Source organism: Opisthorchis viverrini, assembly GCF_000715545.1.
Source record: "Opisthorchis viverrini unplaced genomic scaffold opera_v5_205, whole genome shotgun sequence".
Taxonomy (NCBI): domain Eukaryota; kingdom Metazoa; phylum Platyhelminthes; class Trematoda; order Opisthorchiida; family Opisthorchiidae; genus Opisthorchis; species Opisthorchis viverrini.
This window is the reverse complement of record NW_008751865.1, coordinates 238,736-261,388: the sequence shown is the minus strand read 5'-3', so window position 1 is coordinate 261,388 and position 22,653 is coordinate 238,736. Positions and strand designations below refer to the sequence as shown.

Below are 22,653 nucleotides of genomic sequence, written 5' to 3'. Positions count from 1 at the left end.
CATCCGCACTCGAGACATCATTCACACAAACCAGTAACCGGTACAAGGTGTTACTAAGATGAGCAAGTATCATTGATGGATGAGACCAGCTCATCTTGTTTTATCTCAAACGTCGAAGTTGTAAGGAATATGTCTAGCGGCTACCTGTTTCCCAGTAGACGCCATCCCCAGGGAGGAACCGGAAGTTAGCAGGCCGTGGTTTCGAAGTTCTCGCAAGAACTTTAGCCCGGCTAGTTCAGCCAGGTTAAACAGACCTTGAATAGGCGAGAATGGCTAAGTGGTTACAGCGCGAATTTACTGACCGGAAGATCCGTGGTTCGAACCCGACATCTGCCTCTCGACTTCTCCTGTCTAGGATTGGGCAACCTACCCCTCGTGTCTCCTTCGAGGTAGTTGGGCACGGAAAGGGCGCTACGGCTGAAGGATTTTCAAATAGATGGCATACACTAATCATAATGTTTCTGGAAACTCTTCGAACACCGTATCAACATGACGCGGTCTGGTGATGAAACCACTATAAACGAGATTCAGCTGGATTCAGTTGAGTCTCCTGTCCAAACTAAGTTCGTGTGCAAGTGAGAGAATTAGTTGAGGTTCGAAATGGCTTGGAAGTGATGCACGGCACTCGTAACTGTCATGTGTCTTGTAATTATGTGGATGTTTCTTGCATATTTTATAAGTGGTGAGGTCTGTAGTCCTTCTTGAGGAACAGACTCTCCAGAAGCAGTGTCATACAGAAACCTGAAGAGGAAAAGTTTCCTGTAAACTCTTCCGGGAAGTAGCCATCTTCGGAGATGTCTATCTCGCTCTCCCTACATCTGAAGGATTGCCATAGTGAACTGTGGATGAGTCTCATGTTTCCACGGAAACCTATGGCGCCGAAGTCCTTGGGTCCTCTTGTTTGATGTGTCCGATTGAAGTAGCCGTGTGAAAACCTGAGACGTAACTGAAGCGTATCACCAACGACGGCCTTGAGAGAGGGTTCGAGATAGCACAGTGGTTAGGGCTCAAAAAAATCGTTCAGCTGTAGCACCCTTTCGATGCCTAACTGACATGCCGCCCAAAGGAAGCAGGAGGGCTGGGATACTGCCAGGTTTCCCAAGCCTAGACAGGGGAAGTCGAGAGTGAGAGGTCCGGTTTGAACCACGGACATTTTGGCCAGGAAATTCGCGCTCTAACCGAAAGGTCCGACGTCCGAACCCTACCTCGGCATCTCGACCGCTCCTGTCCGGGCTGCCCGGGCCAACTCAGCCCTCGTGCTTCTCTCGGGTAGTACGGCACCTAGGCAGCGAACGGTCAGATTTCTATTCCATTATTCTACGCGCTAAAAGTGGTACTGCGAAGGCCCACATAACCAACTACAAAGGAGGTCAGGTGATTTCCCGACAGTGAGACACAAAAAGCCGTTACCAACGAACTCTGTACCTACAGTAGTTTTGGGGTTAGACCCCAATACGTGGAGATTGAAGTACACGGTGTGTGTGCATTCTTGCAATCTTGTATCAGCAGAATCCCCACCACCCTCATACGCCAAGACAGAACTCGAGATACTAACCGGAAGGTTCGTGATCCGAACCCCGCGTCTGCATCTCGACAAAGATAAAGCGTTCAGCTGTAGCACCCTTCCGGTGCCTAGCTGCCATGCCACCCGAAGGAAGCACGAGGGCTGGGATACTGCCAGGTTGCCCAAGCCTAGACAGGGGAAGTCGAGATGCGGCAGAGGTCGGGTTCGAACCACGGACCTTCCGGTCAGTAACGTCGCGCTCTAATCACTTGGGCCGTCTCGCCCAGACAGAAGGCAATTCAAGCAGATGTGATTTACTGTTAACATTTATGAGTCATTTCACAAAAAAGTCTTAAAAAAAGGTGACCACATCCTATGAATTCGAGCAAGTAATATTCGATTTTCCGACGGAAGGAACCCTCAAACAACCGGAGCTAACCAAAGCATTTTTCGGATAGCCACCAAGCCCCTAACGGGCTACACTAAATGCCTGCGCGATGATGTTGTAACCAAAGGGAAACGCGAGACCGTACAACCACTCACCATTCTGATCGCTATCGCTGACACCAGCAGACAGAGGTGATGACTTCGGTGTTGAGCCACCGCAAGGAAAACCCGTCGGAGGGATTTGCAAAGACAGAGCTGGCTGTGACGACCCGTTACGATTTGGAACGACAGTGGCTTGGGCCTTGATTTCCGGGATGGATTGTCTGGGCGGGATGGAAATGGTGATGGATGATTCTTGTTGTACCGACGATACGCCTCGACGCTGCTGGGGTTGTGCTGATGTTTGTAGGGTGTCTGTTTGCGTGCTCGGCTGGAACACATTCCGCCGGGCTTCCAAAGCACCATTAGTTTTCCCAGGTAGCTTGGAAGTTACCCTGAAGAGTGCATGTCCAAAAAAGCAATACAAAATTAAAATTAAAATAGCTCTAGAGAGAGAAAATCAGTTTGAAAAATTCGAGGTAGAACATTGGACGTTCTGGCCGACGGACCATTCGAACAACCGACGTTACAGATGAATACACGAGTGTTGAAATGCACTCATTTCCCGCCCTCGTTATTTGGGGAGCTTGAACAATCTCTGAGCTCTGGGGGGGGCAGCACGATGATTTGTAAACAGCCTACATTCGAACACCGGTGAACTGATTTGGCCACAGACTGCGCGTATTCCTCTAAGGTACATCAACAAAGTAATGGCAATTTTTGTTACGGCCCTAGGAGGGAATCATCGGATCGTCCGCGCTTTCCGCTTCAGCTCCATTCCCAGTGAATCGAACAAGATGCTTTTTCTCGGCAGGGATACAACACCAAAAGTGCAAAGTCACAACCATATTGCTCCTCGAAAGAACTGGTGTGCAAAACACAAAAATGGAAAAAGAGTGAGAAAAATCACCTCACGTGGGTCTTGGATGACGTATTTCAATCATTTACCTACCCCCTCCCCACGAACGCCTGGATGGCAGTTTGACTGGTGTTTCTCCAGCCTTGACACTAAATCATGTGTAATGTCACGGACGGTTGTCGGGTCTTCATTCGGGGTTGGGATCAGAACCGGACGTTGTGTTGTCACATTCGTGAGCAGGTGTGCTTAGCCGCGATCGCTCACACGAAACAGGGGAGTCGAATTAGGTGGCGGCACATGAAAACTAATCGACAATCGGATGCACAAAGTCCATGATTCAATGAAATCCGCTGAGTAAGGATCGGTTCGTTCGCCCTTCGGATGGAGGTCAGCTATGCACGGATGCGGATGAGTCTAGTCTCGTCTAATCCTTGAAAGACATCGTAACTGACTGAACAACAGTATTCCACAAGCAGCCACCAATTGGTAGCTTGAAATCAGAGTCTAATCAATCCCCATAGAAAGACAACCAATGGTTCGTCAACCCGGCTGAAGCACTCTGCAGCATAAAAGACTTTATTTACCACAAGGAGACAGTGCATCGGACTTAGTACAGACTGCGTATGTAGCCAGGAGTGCTTCGAGAGGAACTGATAGCGGCCACACCCTCCGGTGGAACATTTTATCCATGCAGGCTCAAGCAGGTGATGACCTAACACTGGACTTAGTGCTCATAACTCAATATGGTCATCATCATTGTTAGCTGTAAGAACCGTGTACTCGTCGTACACTGGTTGTAGCTGCCGCAGTTTCGTTCACCGATGATTAGGGAAGGAGGGAGTAGGTAGCTGCGCATTGCAAGNACAGAGCTGGCTGTGACGACCCGTTACGATTTGGAACGACAGTGGCTTGGGCCTTGATTTCCGGGATGGATTGTCTGGGCGGGATGGAAATGGTGATGGATGATTCTTGTTGTACCGACGATACGCCTCGACGCTGCTGGGGTTGTGATGGTGATGGTTCTTGTTGTACCGACGATACGCCACGACGCTGCTGGGGTTGTGCTGATGTTTGTAGGGTGTCTGTTTGCGTGCTCGGCTGGCTGGCATTCCGCCGGGCTTCCCAAGCACCATTAGTTTTCCCAGGTAGCTTGGAAGTTACCCTGAAGAGTGCATGTCCAAAAAAGCAATACAAAATTAAAATTAAAATAGCTCTAGAGAGAGAAAATCAGTTTGAAAAATTCGAGGTAGAACATTGGACGTTCTGGCCGACGGACCATTCGAACAACCGACGTTACAGATGAATACACGAGTGTTGAAATGCACTCATTTCCCGCCCTCGTTATTTGGGGAGCTTGAACAATCTCTGAGCTCTGGGGGGGGCAGCACGATGATTTGTAAACAGCCTACATTCGAACACCGGTGAACTGATTTGGCCACAGACTGCGCGTATTCCTCTAAGGTACATCAACAAAGTAATGACAATTTTTATTACGGCCCTAGGAGGGAATCATCGGATCGTCCGCGCTTTTCGCTTCAGCTCCATTCCCAGTGAATCGAACAAGATGCTTTTTCTCGGCAGGGATACAACACCAAAAGTGCAAAGTCACAACCATATTGCTCCTCGAAAGAACTGGTGTGCAAAACACAAAAATGGAAAAAGAGTGAGAAAAATCACCTCACGTGGGTCTTGGATGACGTATTTCAATCATTTACCTACCCCCTCCCCACGAACGCCTGGATGGCAGTTTGACTGGTGTTTCTCCAGCCTTGACACTAAATCATGTGTAATGTCACGGACGGTTGTCGGGTCTTCATTCGGGGTTGGGATCAGAACCGGACGTTGTGTTGTCACATTCGTGAGCAGGTGTGCTTAGCCGCGATCGCTCACACGAAACAGGGGAGTCGAATTAGGTGGCGGCACATGAAAACTAATCGACAATCGGATGCACAAAGTCCATGATTCAATGAAATCCGCTGAGTAAGGATCGGTTCGTTCGCCCTTCGGATGGAGGTCAGCTATGCACGGATGCGGATGAGTCTAGTCTCGTCTAATCCTTGAAAGACATCGTAACTGACTGAACAACAGTATTCCACGGGCAGCCACCAATTGGTAGCTTGAAATCAGAGTCAGCTTGTTCAAGAATCAGCTAAGTGCGAGTCTGAGACACTATCAAGATGACATTGGCCACCAAGTAGGCGGATCACCGGCCAACAGATTTCGGAACAAGTTCACGCGATGCTTCGAAATGAAGCTTGAGAAACTGTGACGTGTGCGTGTGTGTGAGGCCTAAACTGATACAGGTTTCTGGGCGAGTAGACAACACGATGAAGATGTCAATACGTACCTGACGGGCTTCGCTGGACCATTTTGCGTTGCTGGCTGGCTTGTGTGGCCACTTTCGAAAATAGCAATCGACTTTTGAAGTTCGGTTGATACCTTGAATTTAGAAAATGCTGTGGGCTGGGGGGTGGATAAGAGGTTGTTAGGCAGGGTCATGGTAACATCTGTTAATCATTACGACACATCAAATAGGTGTCTGAGAACGCTAAAATTAGCCATTTTAGTGATCAGAAAGAGGAAGGAATCGGATCACGCGTCATACAACATACAACGTGGCTTCCAGATAGCTCATAAGGTGAGAAAAATTTCGAGCGGAACAACACGTGATTAGCGCTAGAAGCTCCAGTAACTTCGATCTCGTCCACCTCCATATTAAAAACGTTGTCGGGAGCGCTGAAAGTACAGTACACCGCACAAAACGTTTCGGTAAAAACGTTCTGAATCGAAGGTCCGGAACATCCATGGCAAATGGATTGGGTTCACCGATCACAGCATAATCGAGTGCTCCATCGCCATCTTGTTGAATGGTTCACAAATTTGTAATGTCCCGTTTTTCTATGAGGTCAAAGCTTTCGAAGAAGCATACTGAGCAATCGAGTGCGTCTCCCCGAATGGACAAGGTGTATCTATCTAGACAAGCGGGAAACTTATCGAAAAAGCACGAGAACTGTCTTGTCTACGTTGTAAATTTTTAGGATGCTATGATAAACTCCAGCAGTTTCTCTACAAACATTTTCATTTGCACAGGAATTTGGTTTTAGATGGGAGATTCAACTGGCAGATGAGGTGAATGCACGAATCTGCAAGGGTCGGGCCGCATTTGCTAACTTGCTAAGGATTCACTGACACCAACGAACACGAGCTGTGGTTCTGAAACAACGATTGTCGAACACCTGAAGACGTCTCAGTTCCGCGGCTCGAAGCAACATCAGAGAACACCGGTGCTTCACTGCTGTGCAAACAAGCAGAATCGGGTCAATAAAGCCTGAGAGTTGAGATGATCTACAAACATCCGGGGTGCCCGCATCTCCAACACGTCAGGTCAGACCATTTGGATAGAAACTGACAGGATGAATACCATTGACATCGGTTAGGCGTTCAGTGTCTCAAGGCAAACACACAGACAGTCAAGTACAAAAATGGAAAAAGAGTGAGAAAAATCACCTCACGTGGGTCTTGGATGACGTATTTCAATCATTTACCTACCCCCTCCCCACGAACGCCTGGATGGCAGTTTGACTGGTGTTTCTCCAGCCTTGACACCAAACCATGTGTAATGTCACGGACGGTTGTCGGGTCTTCATTCGGGGTCGGGATCAGAACCGGAGGTTGTGTTCTCACATTCGTGAGCAGGTGTGCTTAGCCGCGATCGCTCACGCGAAACAGGGGAGTCGAATTAAGTGGCGGCACATGAAAACTAATCGATGATCGGATGCACAAAGTCCATGATCCAATGAAATCCGCTGAGTAAGGATTGGTTCATTCGCCCTTCGGATGGAGGTCAGCTATGCACGGATGCGGATGAGTCTAGTCTCGTCTAATCCTTGAACGACATCGCGTTGATCGTAACTGACTGAACAACAGTATTCCACGGGCAGCCACCAATTGGTAGCTTGAAATCAGAGTCAGCTTGTTCAAGAATCAGCTAAGTGCGAGTCTGAGACACTATCAAGATGACATTGGTCACCAAGTAGGCGAATCATCGGTCAACAGACTTCGGAACAAGTTCACGCGATGCTTCGAAATGAAGCTTGAGAAACTGTGACGTGTGCGTGTGTGTGAGGCCTAAACTGATACAGGTTTCTGGGCGAGTAGACAACACGATGAAGATGTCAATACGTACCTGACGGGCTTCGCTGGACCATTTTGCGTTGCTGGCTGGCTTGTGTGGCCACTTTCGAAAATAGCAATCGACTTTTGAAGTTCGGTTGATACCTTGAATTTAGAAAATGCTGTGGGCTGGGGGGTGGATAAGAGGTTGTTAGGCAGGGTCATGGTAACATCTGTTAATCATTACGACACATCAAATAGGTGTCTGAGAACGCTAAAATTAGCCATTTTAGTGATCAGAAAGAGGAAGGAATCGGATCACGCGTCATACAACATACAACGTGGCTTCCAGATAGCTCATAAGGTGAGAAAAATTTCGAGCGGAACAACACGTGATTAGCGCTAGAAGCTCCAGTAACTTCGATCTCGTCCACCTCCATATTAAAAACGTTGTCGGGAGCGCTGAAAGTACAGTACACCGCACAAAACGTTTCGGTAAAAACGTTCTGAATCGAAGGTCCGGAACATCCATGGCAAATGGATTGGGTTCACCGATCACAGCATAATCGAGTGCTCCATCGCCATCTTGTTGAATGGTTCACAAATTTGTAATGTCCCGTTTTTCTATGAGGTCAAAGCTTTCGAAGAAGCATACTGAGCAATCGAGTGCGTCTCCCCGAATGGACAAGGTGTATCTATCTAGACAAGCGGGAAACTTATCGAAAAAGCACGAGAACTGTCTTGTCTACGTTGTAAATTTTTAGGATGCTATGATAAACTCCAGCAGTTTCTCTACAAACATTTTCATTTGCACAGGAATTTGGTTTTAGATGGGAGATTCAACTGGCAGATGAGGTGAATGCACGAATCTGCAAGGGTCGGGCCGCATTTGCTAACTTGCTAAGGATTCACTGACACCAACGAACACGAGCTGTGGTTCTGAAACAACGATTGTCGAACACCTGAAGACGTCTCAGTTCCGCGGCTCGAATAGGCCAAGTCTCACAGCCATACTACAAAACAGCCCGTACTGTAGCTTGATACACACGTCCCTTCAGATTCAGGGATAAGCCATTCTGACGCCATAGGTGTCTCAAGTTAGCAAACGCGACCCGATCATTGCAGATTCGTGCATTCACCTCATCTGTCACACTACAATCAGAACCAATACAACTTCCAAGATGTGAAAAACGCTCCAGAACTTCGAGTGCTTCCGCCCTGGATTGTAAGTGGCGTGTTCAGTGACTGCACATCCACAAGCATGACCTTACACTTTGTGGGTGCGAAGTGAATACCAAAGGACGGGATGAATTTGGAGACATTTAGCGAAAGTTAAAACACCAAACATTGTGCGCATTATGAATGCCATTTATCCTATGAACTCATGCTTTGGGTTGGGTAAAGTTGGAAGGGAAAAACCCTTTGAAGCGTTAGACCGACCCGGCCGCATCTAAAATTGAGTCGGAGGGAACTTACTCGGTTAACCGGAGGGGTGATATCCAACGGCAAATAGCTGGGTTTGGGTGGAGTGGTCGGAGGGACGGGAGGGGAGGGATCTGATGCGAGTGGGGAGGGGCGTGAAGGCGCGGTGGGACTGATCCCGTTAGGTAAGCTGGGGTCCTTGTTCAAACTAGATAAAGGAAGCAGAAAGAAGCGGTTAGGATTGACATGACCGGAATTAGAGTGTTTTGCTTGCACAGCTTGAAATGTACTGGGTAAGAACAATGAATGTGCACTAACACACTGACAGAACTGATGGCATCCCACAGTGCCCAGTTGCTCCACACGGTGAAACCAGAATATTGGAAAACAGTACTACGTTATTTTGTTTGGCCGTGGGCCACATAAACATGTCACTATCAACGGCACCGGCGAAGAGGTGGGCTGAGGTTTCAGACACGGAGTTCAGCTGTGTTCTTTGGGTAACTCACTGTTATTCTGAACATGTCACAACGGCACCGGCGAAGAGGTGGGCTGAGGTTTCAGACACGGAGTTCAGCTGTGTTCTTTGGGTAACTCACTGTTATTCTGTCACGCCAAACTGCAAAGAGGATCAAACATATGCTTCAATCGGCCATTCGAATTCAAAGCTACCGTGCCGCTTAAGGTCATCTCACTGACCCACAGAAAGTCAATACAGTGCCACGCCACCCACATCTTGGATGTTGCAGAGGTGTTCCTTCATCGCTCAACAACATAAGAACTCCAGTTAGTTCCGCTTCTGGAGTGAACCGATTGGACTGGGGTCACCACGCCTAATCACGTTTGCTGAACGAAACGATTGACGGTCAGTGTGGGGTATCAACTGGAAGACGTTGAAGAAACATACGACGGGTTGTTGACACACAGAAACCCACCTCTAATGTGATAACGATAGTCGTGAAGCGTTTCGGTGTTCAGCTGCCATGCCACTCGAAGGAATGCAGAAAACCGTCCAGCTGTAGAACCCTTTCGGTGCCTAACTGCCATGCCACCCGAAGGAAGCATGAGGGCTGGGATACTGCCAGGTTGCCCAAGCCTAGACAGGGGAAGTCGATAGGTAGAGGTCGGGTTCGAACCACGGACCTTTCGGTGAGTAAATTCGCACTCTAACCATTTGGGCCGTTTCGCCCAAAGGTGTCCGGTAGCTCAAGACTAGACAGCAGTAGTCAAGATGTCGGGTTTGGGTTCGAACCACGAACCACCTCTAATCGGAAAGCACTTGGATGACTGGAAAGGCTCCAGCGACCCGACAACATGAAGTGAGTTAATTGCATGGATGATGGAAAGGCTCCAGAGACCCGACAAAAAAAAAGGAGTTAATTGCAAATTGAGATAAATATAGACAAACGGATGAATGGCACCTACAAACGTAGAGTGGAATCCAGAGTATGTATTCAGCTCGAGAGAGTGTGTCATGGTTAGGGCGCGAACTTACTGATCAGAAGGCCCATGTTTCGAACCCAGCCCCTACAACTCGACTGCTCTTTTCTAGGCTTGGACAACCTGGCAGAATCTATCCTCGTGCTTCCTTCGGATAGCATGACAGCTGCGCACTGCTGAAACTGGACAATTCGGTCGGGTTGATAGCCAAGCCCCGCAGCGCTGAATAGCTTCCGACAATGAGATGTATGAAAACCGGCCATTATGCAAAAACTTTTGCCGGTCAGTAAATTCACGTTTAACACTGTATAGAGATGATGTCCGCCGTCACATGAGGGGTAAACCTGAGGCCAGTGAATCAAACAGAAGGCGTTCAGCTGTAGCACCTTTCCGGTGCCTAGCTGCCATGCCAGCCGAAGGAAGCACGAGGGCTGGGATACTACCAGGTTGCCCAAGTCTAGACAGGGGAAGTCGAGTGGCAGAGGTCGGATTCGAACCACGGACCTTCCGGTCAGCAAATTTGCGCTCTAAACACTTGGGTCATCTCGTCCCATTCGAATCCGTCGACCGGTTAGCTCTTTTCAACAGGCTTGAGAAACAAGGTACGCCTCGGAAGTTTGTGGATATCATGTGCTATTTGTATTCACATACTTGTGGATGTGCATGGAGGGGATCTCCAAAAGCATTCCTACAAACATTAGTGCCCGACAAAGATTTTCCCTTTCGCCATCATTGTTTAATTCCGTCAGTGATGGAATAATGAGGCGAACCAGGAGGGTCCCCCAAAACCCCGGTGTTTCCGGGGTGAGGACCTTGTCGAACTCGAATATACCGAAAACATAGTTCCCAGTTATTAAAAAGAGCAGGGAGCACAAGCATTCCTAGAAAAGCTGACCGAGGTCTTCCATGTGCATCGCGCCCACAAAGTGCAAAGTCAAGTTGCCTGATGTACGGTCTTTGAACATGCCACTGAGAATCCAAGAATACTGGAAGTTGTGGAACGCTCTGCGTACCTCTGACGCTGCGTGACAGACGATTCACGGATCTCAAAGACTAGACGCCTATATCAAACAACAATGCGGACTGAATTGCTGCAGGGATGCGAGACTCCGGATGGAGGATCTGAGGTATCTTCAGATTGTGACTACCAATATCTCGGAGCAATTGCTAAAACTGGTTGGGACCAGCGAATTCGGAATGTGATCAGGAGACGGGCGTTTTGTGGAGCAGAGGATGCTCCGCTGAAACAATCCACTAAGCATTGTAAACTAAAGTGGCCGGACCATGTGTTACGCATGCCGAGTTACCATCTGCCGAGAAGACTGCCGAAATCAGAGTCGCGGGAACTTAGAAGTGGACAGAATTTAACATGACCGGACCAGACGAGGGACGCTACAAAAAGTTTGGGCGTATTTTGTACTGTTCGTCTTCCAGGATGAGATCCACGTGACCTTCAATGTGAACAATGAGGCGGCGAATCGATGTCAGTGGTATTCACGCTGTCTGCTGACATCAGGATGTTCTGACTGTGTTGGGGATGTAAGCATCTTGACTGCTTGGTCCCTACCTCAAGTTCTCTCTTCATTCCAACCAACTGGCATAGTGGCACAGCTGTAAAGCACCAGCGTTTTCACCTGGTGTTGCAGTCGACAATGCTGAAGGCTGATGACACACCCAGCTGAATTTCTGATATCGCCCAACTGAATGTGCTGCACAAAATCTGCCTCATGTTCCAGCTGAGACGATGTTCACTATATTGACGCGTGATTTTTTTTAAAAATCGACAAAAACTCCGGACAGCCTACTATCGGTTTCACCTTTCTTGGAGCTCAGCAAATAAGCCTCCAGCAACTTTATCACCTAAACGTACAATCAAGTGTACGTAACTGACAAAACTTTGAAGATACCGTTGCACTTACTAGACATTCAGATGAATCTATGGTTTGTCATATTCTTCAACTGAATGTGCCGCAGTTGAAGAACATCGTGAAAAACTGCCCTGCAACCCGAAGGAAGCACGAGGGCTGGGATACTCTGCCAGGTCGCCCAAGCCTAGACAGGGGAAGTCGAGAGGCAGAGGTCGGGTTCGATGCACGAACCTTCCGGTCGGTAAATTCGCGCTCCATCCACTGGGCCATCTGCCCCCAAGAACATCACAAACGAGAGATTTCGGTGAACATCAGTAAAGTCTTCCGTTAGCACCAAACTGATTTGCGGATGAGTGTTTCCCGCAACATACGTACAATACGGTGCCCAAACATGAAATGGAGGGTCACGACAGTGGGCTTTTTATCGACCTTATAAGTATCATGGATGCTTCAATTGATTGTGTTTCACCAAAACTGTGCGTTTCGTACGATTCTGCTTGTTGCCAATTATGAGAATCATATTGCAAGTAGACTCATACATAGGACATTGAATATTTGACTCATTGAGTCATTGGATGGTCAGTTGAAACATGGGACATGTTAGACCCCTCCCCCTGAGACGCGAACTTCTTCGAGAAAAACCACCCTAGCGGTTTCGCCCATCGGGGGATAATATCACTGTATAGTAATAATAGTTCAGGTATTACGCCTTTTTCAGTGCCTAGCTGTCATGTTAGCAATGGAGGCTGAGAGAGTGCTAGATTGCCCAAGCCTACACAGGAGTAGTCGAGATGCAGAGGTTGTGTTCGAACCACGCACCTTTCAGTTAGTAAGTTCGCGTCCTAACCACTGAGATATCTCGGACTCTCCATCCAGCTGACCAGCAAGCATTAGGGAGTGGGAAAGTCCTAAATATTTCGCCCGTTCCGTGCTTGCTGGTTCACACAGAAAACTGTCCAACCTTCGTGGGCTTCTAAATGGGAACTTCTATTGATCAGTATTTAGGATAAACGATCCACCTTTACGTACGAAGCTTCCATCGCAAGCTCCAGCTGGAAACACAACAGTTAGTTTTGTTATAGATTGGAACAATTTCGTGACAAGTTGGTCAGGATATCGTGTGGCCAGTTGCAGGTCAGAACGAGGGTCCCCACGGAGAGGAGTGTGTCAATCATCTACACTGGTGACAAACACCACGAGGGACAACGGCTGACCGGACGCACGATTGTGGAGGCATGCAACATGAACGGAGGCAAGAGACTAAACAATGTCACTTCAGACAATGTATCAACCGGGGGTATTACATCGTGTGTGACAAACGCACATGTGTGTACGTAGGTGTGCATGTAGTGGACGATCGATTGATGCTATGTGGACGACGGGTGAATCACCCGTCGCGACAGCGAAAAAAGACAGTAAAGCTCGATGGAGATGAACAATCAGCGCCCATCGAAAGGCAGTTCTGTGTAGCTCGGAAGCAACAACAATGGAAAGGGAATGGGCGATGTTGACATCTTCTTCGTTATTGTAGCAACATGAAACGATCGGATGGAACAAGCTGTCGGTTGCTCGACCCCACAAAGTGTGTGCGAATCGGGTCGGGTTGGAATACAAATGGATTTGAAGCCGACTGCGACAAACGCCTTTTTCTTCAAAGACTCGGACAAGCGGGGACCCCAAGAATAAAGCGAGAACCAACACGGAAAACCGTCTTGAGGCATCGGGCTGCACATCCAACAGTCTGTTGCTGACCTGCACAACAAATGTCACGCCGAATCCGTAAAAATGTTCAAACCCCCCAACATTCGTTGTGAGATGGCTCAAGTGGTTAGGGCGCGAATTTACCAACTGGAAGGTCTGTGGTTCGAACCCGACCTCTGCCTCTCGACTTCCCCTGTCTAGCTTAGGGCAACCTGGCAGTATCCTAGCTCTCGTGCCTCCTTCGGGAAGCATAGCAGCTAGGCACTGGAAGAGTATTACAGCTGAGTGAGAGACATTCATTTTGATACCGCAAGCGTGCGCCTGCTTGACATGTTGGGAGCAATTTAGAATGTACAATGTGTGATGGATTAGGGAGGCGTATGGTTAAACCGTTCATAAGCATAGACCACTGCTGAGAAATTCTCGTTTACTCATCTTAGCGATGAAATGAAATAACGAAGAGGGGTCTTGACGTTTCACTGGTTGCACAAGGTGTACAGCTTTACACCTAACACAGATTTTCAGTTCTATATGGAAAACGGAATTCGTTTCCCACCTGACGGGTACTTCAACTCCGGAAAAAGGGACAACTACGATGGCATCAGTCTATAAGTTGACATTAAGGATGCTTCTGCTCGAGTCGGATTTCCGCCGACGGACACGCGGCTTTATCAAAAAGGCTTCTATTCAAGACGAGGTTCGTCCGATCGAATTTTTACCCTGCATTCAAGGATTCAGCACTGCTTTCAGTCCCAAAGACTTAATGCTACAGGTTACAAGAACCTTTGAGCTGCCCCCATTGACCGCAGTGTCTGGGATGTCATCGGATGTTAGTTGAAGATTCCTCCACTTAGGCACTCTTGCACGAAGCTTGAGTTCGTATACATGGCGAGAAGTCACGCGACGTTGACCGTCAGGCAGGAGTACGGCAGCAATTGCTGCAGCACGGCAGATTCACGGGACTCAGTCTGTCCATCTGCAAGAGTTTGCATTAATAGAGCAAAGCAGATTTCACCAAGACAGCTGTTGTCAAAACAGCGCTGTTCTGACAAAAAATAACTCTATCAAGAGACGCTTCACTCCGCAACCACGCTTCCAACATGACTAATTGGTGCAGCTTAGCACTACCGATTCAATCACCGCGGACAGCGGACAAGCGAAAGATCTTAATTTATTTTGGGTCGAAGCAAGTATCAGATTATCCCATGGGGGAACAAATCTCATAAAAACGAGGCATCAAAAGCAAGAAGTAAAGTGTCACATAAACATATCGATTGAGACAATCAGCTGGGATACACAAATGATTCAAACAAAACGCACACCAATAGAAGCCATGTCAAAGATGATGAAAGCCGAAAAGTATCAATTTTCAAGAAATCAACTGCTTCGAACCAGAGCGAACATCACTCAGCTGTACGTGTGCCAAGCATAGTCACCACGTCGTACCAAGTTTCCTCTGCAGTGTCCGGAGGCCAGTCGATCTTAATAACCGAACATCACGTCGATTGGACGAATGTGTCAGGTGCACGCCATGGGCTAAACGTGGGCATGTCTTGATTGGTCGGAGTGTCAGCCAATCGGGATCGAGAATCTATAACTCAGCACTTGCCGCCTCTCACGAAGATTCTAGCACGACCGTGTGGATAACCATATAAATACAGTTGTACTGATCTTCATTTGTCTCCATAAACGCCTGTCTCAACCTATGCCATAGTGCGCGCAGCTGGTAGCCGAGGACCGACACCGAAATTGCACCACCGTCAACAGTATACCCGTGTCGAAACACTTGGTCTGCATAATCTGTCTCAATCAAGTTGGTCTCAAAGGATTGGTTCGCTCTTAGGGAAACATTATCAAAACAAAACTTTCCTTGCAGCGAAACCCTCACTAAAGCCATCACTCGACTGTGCACATCAATCGCAACGGAAAGGCTCATCACCCCCTCCAAATATGACATACTTTGTTCTTCGGAGTGGTAATAAACGTAAGGTTATAGTAGTGAGTGCACTAGTAACAGAAATCTAAGGCTCTCAAAGCTGGCCTTTCTCGATTGTTCTTTTACCAACCGGGGAAGGCAGTATGCGTGCATTTGTAGACGCAGATCCCCAAAACGAGCAACTTACGACCTTGGTGTTTCTCCATTCCGTCGATTGTTCCCAACCGGGGAAGGCAGTATGCGTGCATTTGTAGACGCAGATCCCCAAAACGAGCAACTTACGACCTTGGTGTTTCTCCATTCCGCCTCATGATAAGTTTTCTTACGGTACACAGGTCCTGTCGCTCTTTGTCTGACTGACTTGAGTTGCCGGGTGATGAATACAGTCAAAGAGTCCAGTACTTCAGCGTGTTCACCTTATTTCCTAGCTATCGTATTTCCATCCGGATTGGAAAGGCCAGTGCAGCTTTTGTGAACCTACGTCACCTGCGGCGCAGGCGTGACATCAACTTCTCTGTCAAGGGTCGAGTTTACAATGCTGTGGTGCGCTCCATATTACTATATGGATTAGAAACCTGGCCGCTGCGCGCTGAGGATGTCAAAAGACTTTCAGTGTTTGAAGAGCGATGTCTTCGGAGCATAGCCCGAATCTGGTGGGAACACCGGATCAGCAATTCCGAAGTACATCGAATGGTATTCGGGAGAAATAGCTCACCGTCGATAGATGAACTGATCACACTGCATAGGTTGCGCTGGTTTGGCCACGTGTTGCGTATGCCAGTCGACCGACTTCCTCGAAGGGCTCTCTTCACACAACCACGTGAAGGGTGGAGGAGAGCCAGAGGCGGTCAAACGATTACTTGGCAGCGAAGTATGAAAGTCAGTACCAGCAAACTCATCTGCGCTGGTCATTGCCTTCTTCCTGGATGGGGACCCCGAGACGGACCATGTCAATGGTTAGAGACATTATCAGACATGGCCCAGTCGTACCCTCAATGGCGCTCGTGCATCCAAGCTATTGCATTCAACGCGTAGCTCCCTTCCCAATCCCCCCACTTGACAGCCCACTAACAGTGCCAGATTTTAACACCCGCCTGCAATGGGCAGCTACCTACTCCTCCTTCCCAAATCATCAGTGAACGAAACTGCGGCAGCTACAACCAGTGTACGACGAGTACGCGGTTATTACAGGTGACAATGATGATGATGACTAGCTATCATGGATGGTCCCGTGGATATATCAAGCCGGCGAGGAACTACGGTATTGTGTGACTAGAAAATCACGGTTAGAACAAATAACGATTGTTTTCAATTGGCTCCATTCTGCTGCACAGCGGGCGTTAGACACGAAGGCTGTGAAGTTACCGAAACCTAGCTAGAAGTTATCTAATTGTCAGGATCAAGTTGTTATCATGGATGGCTCCGTGGATATATCAAACCGGCGAGGAACTACGGTATTGTGTGACTCGAAAATCACGGTTAGAACAAATAACGATCGTTTCCAATTGGCTCCATTCGGCTGCACAGCGGGCGTTAGACACGAAGGCTGTGAAGTTACCGAAACCTAGCTAGAAGTTATCTAATTGTCAGGATCAAGTTCGGAACACGGTGCCCTCGCGCCTTAATCGATGAGCTATCTCGAGCTCAGCAGTCGTGGCACGTTGCGAACCCAGGCTATCAGTGTTATCTGTTGCGGTAGAGATTGCCTAAACTGGTCTGGATGTCGATGGCAGGATGGCACTTTCCTACTTTCTCGCTTTTCAAACAAGGGGATCTCAAAACGAGCGGTATCATGGTAAGGTACCGCTGTCCTGACCTCTGTTCTTTGAGCATCGGGGTTGCACCGAGCAGCACAGAGAAATAGGGCGGTGAGAAGTACACGGTGAACGCCAGCATGACGCCTACATTTGTCTTGGTGTTCCACTTGTTTTCACAGAGCGCAGCTGCTTCATGGTATCTCTAACCTAAAGCAAAACCTCGACTGTTTGATTTAGTTCAGTAAGAGAGAAAAGGGAATCACGAGTGGATGGCGTCTCCTAAAACAGAGTCACCAATCAACCCTTGGGAGGCCAAGCTGAACTCGACATAGTTCAGGTGTTGAGGCGCGAACCCGAAGGTGCGTGGTTCGAACCCGAGGCCTACATTTCCACTGGTCATGTCTACACTTGGGCAACCTGACAGCATCTCAGCCGCCGTGCCTCCTTCCGGTGGCATGGCGGCTAGACACTCAAAAGGGTGATACAACTGAACGATTATTTATTTATTACTAGATGTAATTAAAGACAAGGTCACGGGTGCAGTCGGTAAGTTCTCCGGTCAACTATTGGAGATCGACCAGACTGTGTGCCAAACGTGGACTCACTTTTTTGTCCCCGTTGTCTGCGCTTTGGCAAAGTTGGCCTGGTGAGCACGGAGGGTGGAAAGAGGAGGGGAACCGGGAAGAGTTCTGAAAGGATGGAAATGAAATGGATGTTTTGAAACGAAATGCTTCCGGTTGAAAACCAAAGGATCACCAGCAGTGAGATTGCATTACACTCTGGTTAGATGAAGCATCACCGGACAAAAACCGGGAGATGAAGATGCATGTACAAACGTCAAGCTATCGGAACGGTACCATCCAATACTAACGGTCTACCAGTGTAACAGTGATGCTACTGATGGAGAGGCATACGAGTAGTATGTTTTCTCGTAAATCCGCTTTGCGCCTCCTCAAAAGGAAGATCTATTGCGGAATTTGTGGATTTGTAGCATTTGCTTGGATTTGAGCAACAGTCAATGAATAGCCAGGAAGTTTTAAGACGGGGACTGCGATTCACACCACACCACAGAGCCGAGGCGATGGAAAGTACTAAGCATCACAGCGTGAATAGAATAGAGGGTGGAGCTAGCGAGCGTATGGAAAACGGTCTTAGATAAGCCGAGTTGACACGTGACGGTGTGGTTGTCAATCCACTTAGGATCATTAGAGAAAAACCGGGGAGTGGGGGTGGAAACCCCAACCGACCAAAGGTCATAGCATCCCTCTTATACAACTATCTTAGCACTAGCTCACCCACACAGACTGACGGAAGGTTCGAACGAAGTTCAAGAGGAACCATCAAATGAACCGAACCAGAAGAACTAGACCCTAGACTGGACCCAAACACATGCAGGTTTCCCCACCGACCCAACACTTGTTCAACCACTCTAACACACTAAAATCCCTCGGCCGACACCCAACAGAGATTTAGCTTGACTTAGCTGATTGGTTCTCATTCCGCCTCAAATCTCGACCAACCACGGAACCTAGTAACTTGGCCTGACGAAGTTTTTGTGTCAAAAGCGAAACGTACCCCAGCAATAAATCTGCCGATTGTCATCAAAGTTTTTCGAAAAATATCCAGAAAAGTTCAGAAAGACGCGTTCAAAGAGAAGATGGGTATTCAGTTTTTGTAAACAAGATGCATGTGAGAGTTTTGCTTCCCTATCCAATAGTCTGTAACTGTTCAGTTGAAATTTTCTAATAAATAACTCCACAGTGAAGGCCTTCTTCTTTTCATTAGTGTGGTTATTCTAAACCATGGATTCCGAGTGATTGTATTGCTAATTTACGTATAATCATAGAAAATGCTGATACCTGTGCGATTCATGGTTGTTCGTGGGTGCCCAGATCCGGACCAGAGAAAGCGTTCAGCTGTAACATCCTTCCGGTGCCTAGCTGCCAAGCTATCCGAAGGAAGCGCGAGGGCTGGGATACTGCCAGGTTCCCCAAGCCCAGACAGGGGAAGTCGAGAGGCAGAGGTCGGGTTCGAACCACGGATCTTGTGGTCAGTAAATTCAGGCTCTAACCACTTGAGCCATCTCGCCCAGGGTCAGGGAACGGCTGGTTCAAAGTGAAACCCAACGGCAGGAACTTCGGAGCAGCCTATATCTTTAGGGAGAAACTTGCCACACATGTTCGAACTCTCAGCGTGGAGGACTAGGAGACTTTGTTAGCCAGACCTCTACATACTGAGTGACTTGGTAACTTCTAATGCAAAAGCACCACCAGTCACATCGCGGTGAGGTCCGGTCTCTTCTTGTAACTACTAGCCTAATCGTGCTTTTCCTCTCCGCCGCCGTGTCAGAACGACTAAGAAACACCGAACGTGTAAGGACGCACAAGCAAACGCCAGTTTTATCACGGAAATTTTGAAATCTGTTCACGCCAAAAATAACCCGTGGAGAAAGCAGTGACCACATTTTTAGGGGGCGGACCAGGCAGGTTTGTAATCTCAGATGAGGCATCAAAAAAGAGAACAGACAAGTCATTTGGTTAGAGGAGACCCCAGACAAAGCACCATGCTACACCCGCTTTGACAAAACGCCATCAGATGAGAAAGGTGCGTAGGATCGGAGCAACCATCAGCCGATCAGCAATCCAATCATCCGGTTCACTTGGCTTACTGAACGTTTGCGTCGCTCAAATAACAACGTAACGGAGGGGTATGACGGAAGATCGAACAGTAAACCGGGGAGGGCGATGGAGTACTACTACTAGTCTGGTGCGGGTGGCTGTTGTGCGCGGAATAATGTGTACTGCTGAAAGTAAACGGAGAGAATGGAAAAGTACACGGAAGCCAAGATCAGAGCTAGAAGAGAGTACGGTGTCTAGCCCTTAGATCGGAAAGAGGGAGCAATCCACCAAGCACATGCTGAGTAAACGGAATAGAGCAGAAGCACTAGAGTAGACTAAATGCGGAAGGCTATGGTGTCTGTGGCTTGGCCATGTACGAAGTATGCCACGACCTCGTCTATCAACAGCCTTGTTTCCCAAGCCAAAACCAGACTAAGGACGTGTGACCACGTAGGTGGGGACGATATAGCTCAGTGGTTACTGGTTACTGATCAAAAGGTCCCTGGTTCGAACCCGACCTCTGCCGCATCTCGACTTCCCCTGTCTAGGCTTGGGCAACCTGGAGGTATTTCCAGCCCTGTGCCTCCCTCCGGTGGCATGGCAGTTGGGCACCGAAAGAATACTAGGTAGGTGAGGGCGGAAAAGGTTTCGAAAAAAAAGTTTGAATATCATCGGTTATTATCCGCCTTGAAAAAGTACTCCACTAGTTAGCTTCCGTACCTGGCTGAAGAAGCTGAGAGATATGGCAGGTAAACTGGAGTCTGTGGCAATTTCTGAGCAATAGAGATCAGGTACTTCGAGTGTGTGTGACGATCCGTCCGTCTTCCACCTCCTGCCTCTTTATAGGATAGAACATTCGTCGAATAAACGAGAGTGAATCAACGATCATCAGCAGAAATCGCGTACCAGTTGTACACTGATTATAACTGTCACAGCAAACGTATGTATCACATCGATACATGCATCACGATATCTCGAATATCGTAGCAAGTGAAACACGAGGCGGCCTGCTGCAGCACATTCCGTTGCTTAAAAATAAGATGAACGAGAGATTCAGCTGGGTTCCAGGCAAGTCTCTCGCAAAACTAAATTTGTTTAAAAATGAGTGTATTTTGCCACAGAACCATTCAGATGTAACACCCGTTCGGTGCATAGATGCCATTTCACCCAAAGGAAGCAGGAGGGTTGGGATACTGCCAGGTTGCCCAAGCCTACACAGAGGGGAAGTCGAGAGGCAGAGGTCGGGTCCGAACTACGGACCTTCCGGTCAGTAAATCCGCGCTCTAACCACCTGAGCCATCTCGCCCTCCACCTATAATCGGATGTTCCTAAGCTGAGTAAGACAGGCTGCGGAGAGGAACAAAGCAATTTTATGGAGTTTCCTGGAAGGGTGTACGCCAACGGTGTTAAACACCGTTATCCGCGGGATCCACTAGCAAATGGAAGTAACCTTGAGAAGGAAGATGAACAGCATTCACATAAATGCTGTCTGTTAGGACACCTAACCCACCACGTCCATACATACTCAGCGAACACTACGAGGAGCCCTGCAGGAATGAACCACCAACCTATTTCTCGGTTAATTGCAGAGAGTTGCTGGGCTTGTAGAGTTTCGTGTTCACACCGCTACTATTCGGATAGTTTAGAAATCGTTCAGCTGTAGCACCCTTCCGGTGCCTAGCTGCCATGCCACCCGAAGGAAGCATGAGGGCTAGGATACTACCAGGTTGCCCAAGCCTAGACAGGAGAAGTCGAGTGGCTGAGGTCGTGTTCGAACCACAGACCATTCGGTCAATAAATTCGCGCTCTAACCACTTGATCTATCTCGAATAGTTTCCCTCATCTGCATCGAACCCCACCGTAAGGGAGCTCTATGAATAACGCACCAAAATCTGGATTCTCAACGCAACGATCCAACCGGCCCTGCGAGACGGCCTCTATGAGCTAGGGGTCTTGGTCACTGGTGTCCAGCGTGAGGTCAGCAATCACCGTCCAGGAATGGCGTCCGGTGATGAGATCCGGAAAGGTTGTCATGACCTACGACTGTGTCTTCCATGGTTTGGAATATGGCCCGCGGGAACGACATCGAAATCACGGGAAAAAAACCTGGCCACTAAATGATGTCAAGAATGGCGTCGTTGTCTCTGATGGCAACTGAAAAACGTGATTGAGTGCGGTCAAAAGCGACAGGGAATGGTGCTCTACGGAGTCCGTCACTGGAGCCGACATCGGATCGCATACATCCGAAACATTTTTCTAGCCGGCTAGGCCTATCTCAGGAGGTAGTATTCCTAAAGTAGAGAAGGTCAAAAAACCTCACTTCCTTGGGCTACTTTTCCGAGCTCGGCCATTAGGACGCGAAGCTGATGATTGAAAAGTTCACAGCATTAATCCAGCCCTAACTTTAGTTGGCTTGGACAAACGGGGGCTTCCTCTACATATTGTTCTGCAGCATTCTTTTTGTTAACGTTCGCATCACTTTCCATCTCTAACTTGATTATTTGATAAGAGGAATCTAAGATATTTGAAGAACTCAGCCATTTCAACGACGGAGCCTCCTAATTTCATTTATTCAGCTGTAGGAGCCTTTCGGTGCCTAACTGTCATGCCACACGAAGGAAGCCCGAAGGCTGGGATCATGCAAGGTAGCCCAAGCCTAGATAGGGAAGTCGAGAGGAAGAGGTAGGGTTCGAACCACAGACCTTCCTGTCAGTAACTACTGAGCCATCTCGCCCCCGAGCATCCTAATATAAGTGATATTCCTGGGCTGGTCGAAAGGGTTGAGGATACATTCCAGAATAATGGAATGAGAGACACGCGTAAGAGAGGATGGCCCGACCATTTCATTGGGGGGCGAGATGGACCAAGAGGTTAGAGCGCGAATTTGCTGATCTGAAGGTCCGTGGTTCGAATCCGACCTCTGCCTCTCGACCTCCCCTGTCTAGGCTT

The 22,653-nt window shown here is 48.3% G+C and overlaps 1 protein-coding gene across 1 annotated transcript in view; it reads right to left on the bottom strand.

Annotated features, from left to right (window-relative positions):
* Positions 1-22,653, bottom strand: part of T265_08239 (hypothetical protein) — a gene marked incomplete at both ends in the record, with an annotated part of 114,875 nt that overhangs the window by 81,678 nt on the left and 10,544 nt on the right. Inside the window, 6 exons of the mRNA XM_009173986.1 lie at positions 2,048-2,385; positions 5,197-5,356; positions 7,036-7,144; positions 8,439-8,592; positions 16,045-16,251; positions 17,692-17,775. Of these exons, the coding sequence (XP_009172250.1) occupies positions 2,048-2,385; positions 5,197-5,356; positions 7,036-7,144; positions 8,439-8,592; positions 16,045-16,251; positions 17,692-17,775 (1,052 nt within the window). The remainder of the gene's footprint in view (positions 1-2,047; positions 2,386-5,196; positions 5,357-7,035; positions 7,145-8,438; positions 8,593-16,044; positions 16,252-17,691; positions 17,776-22,653) is intronic.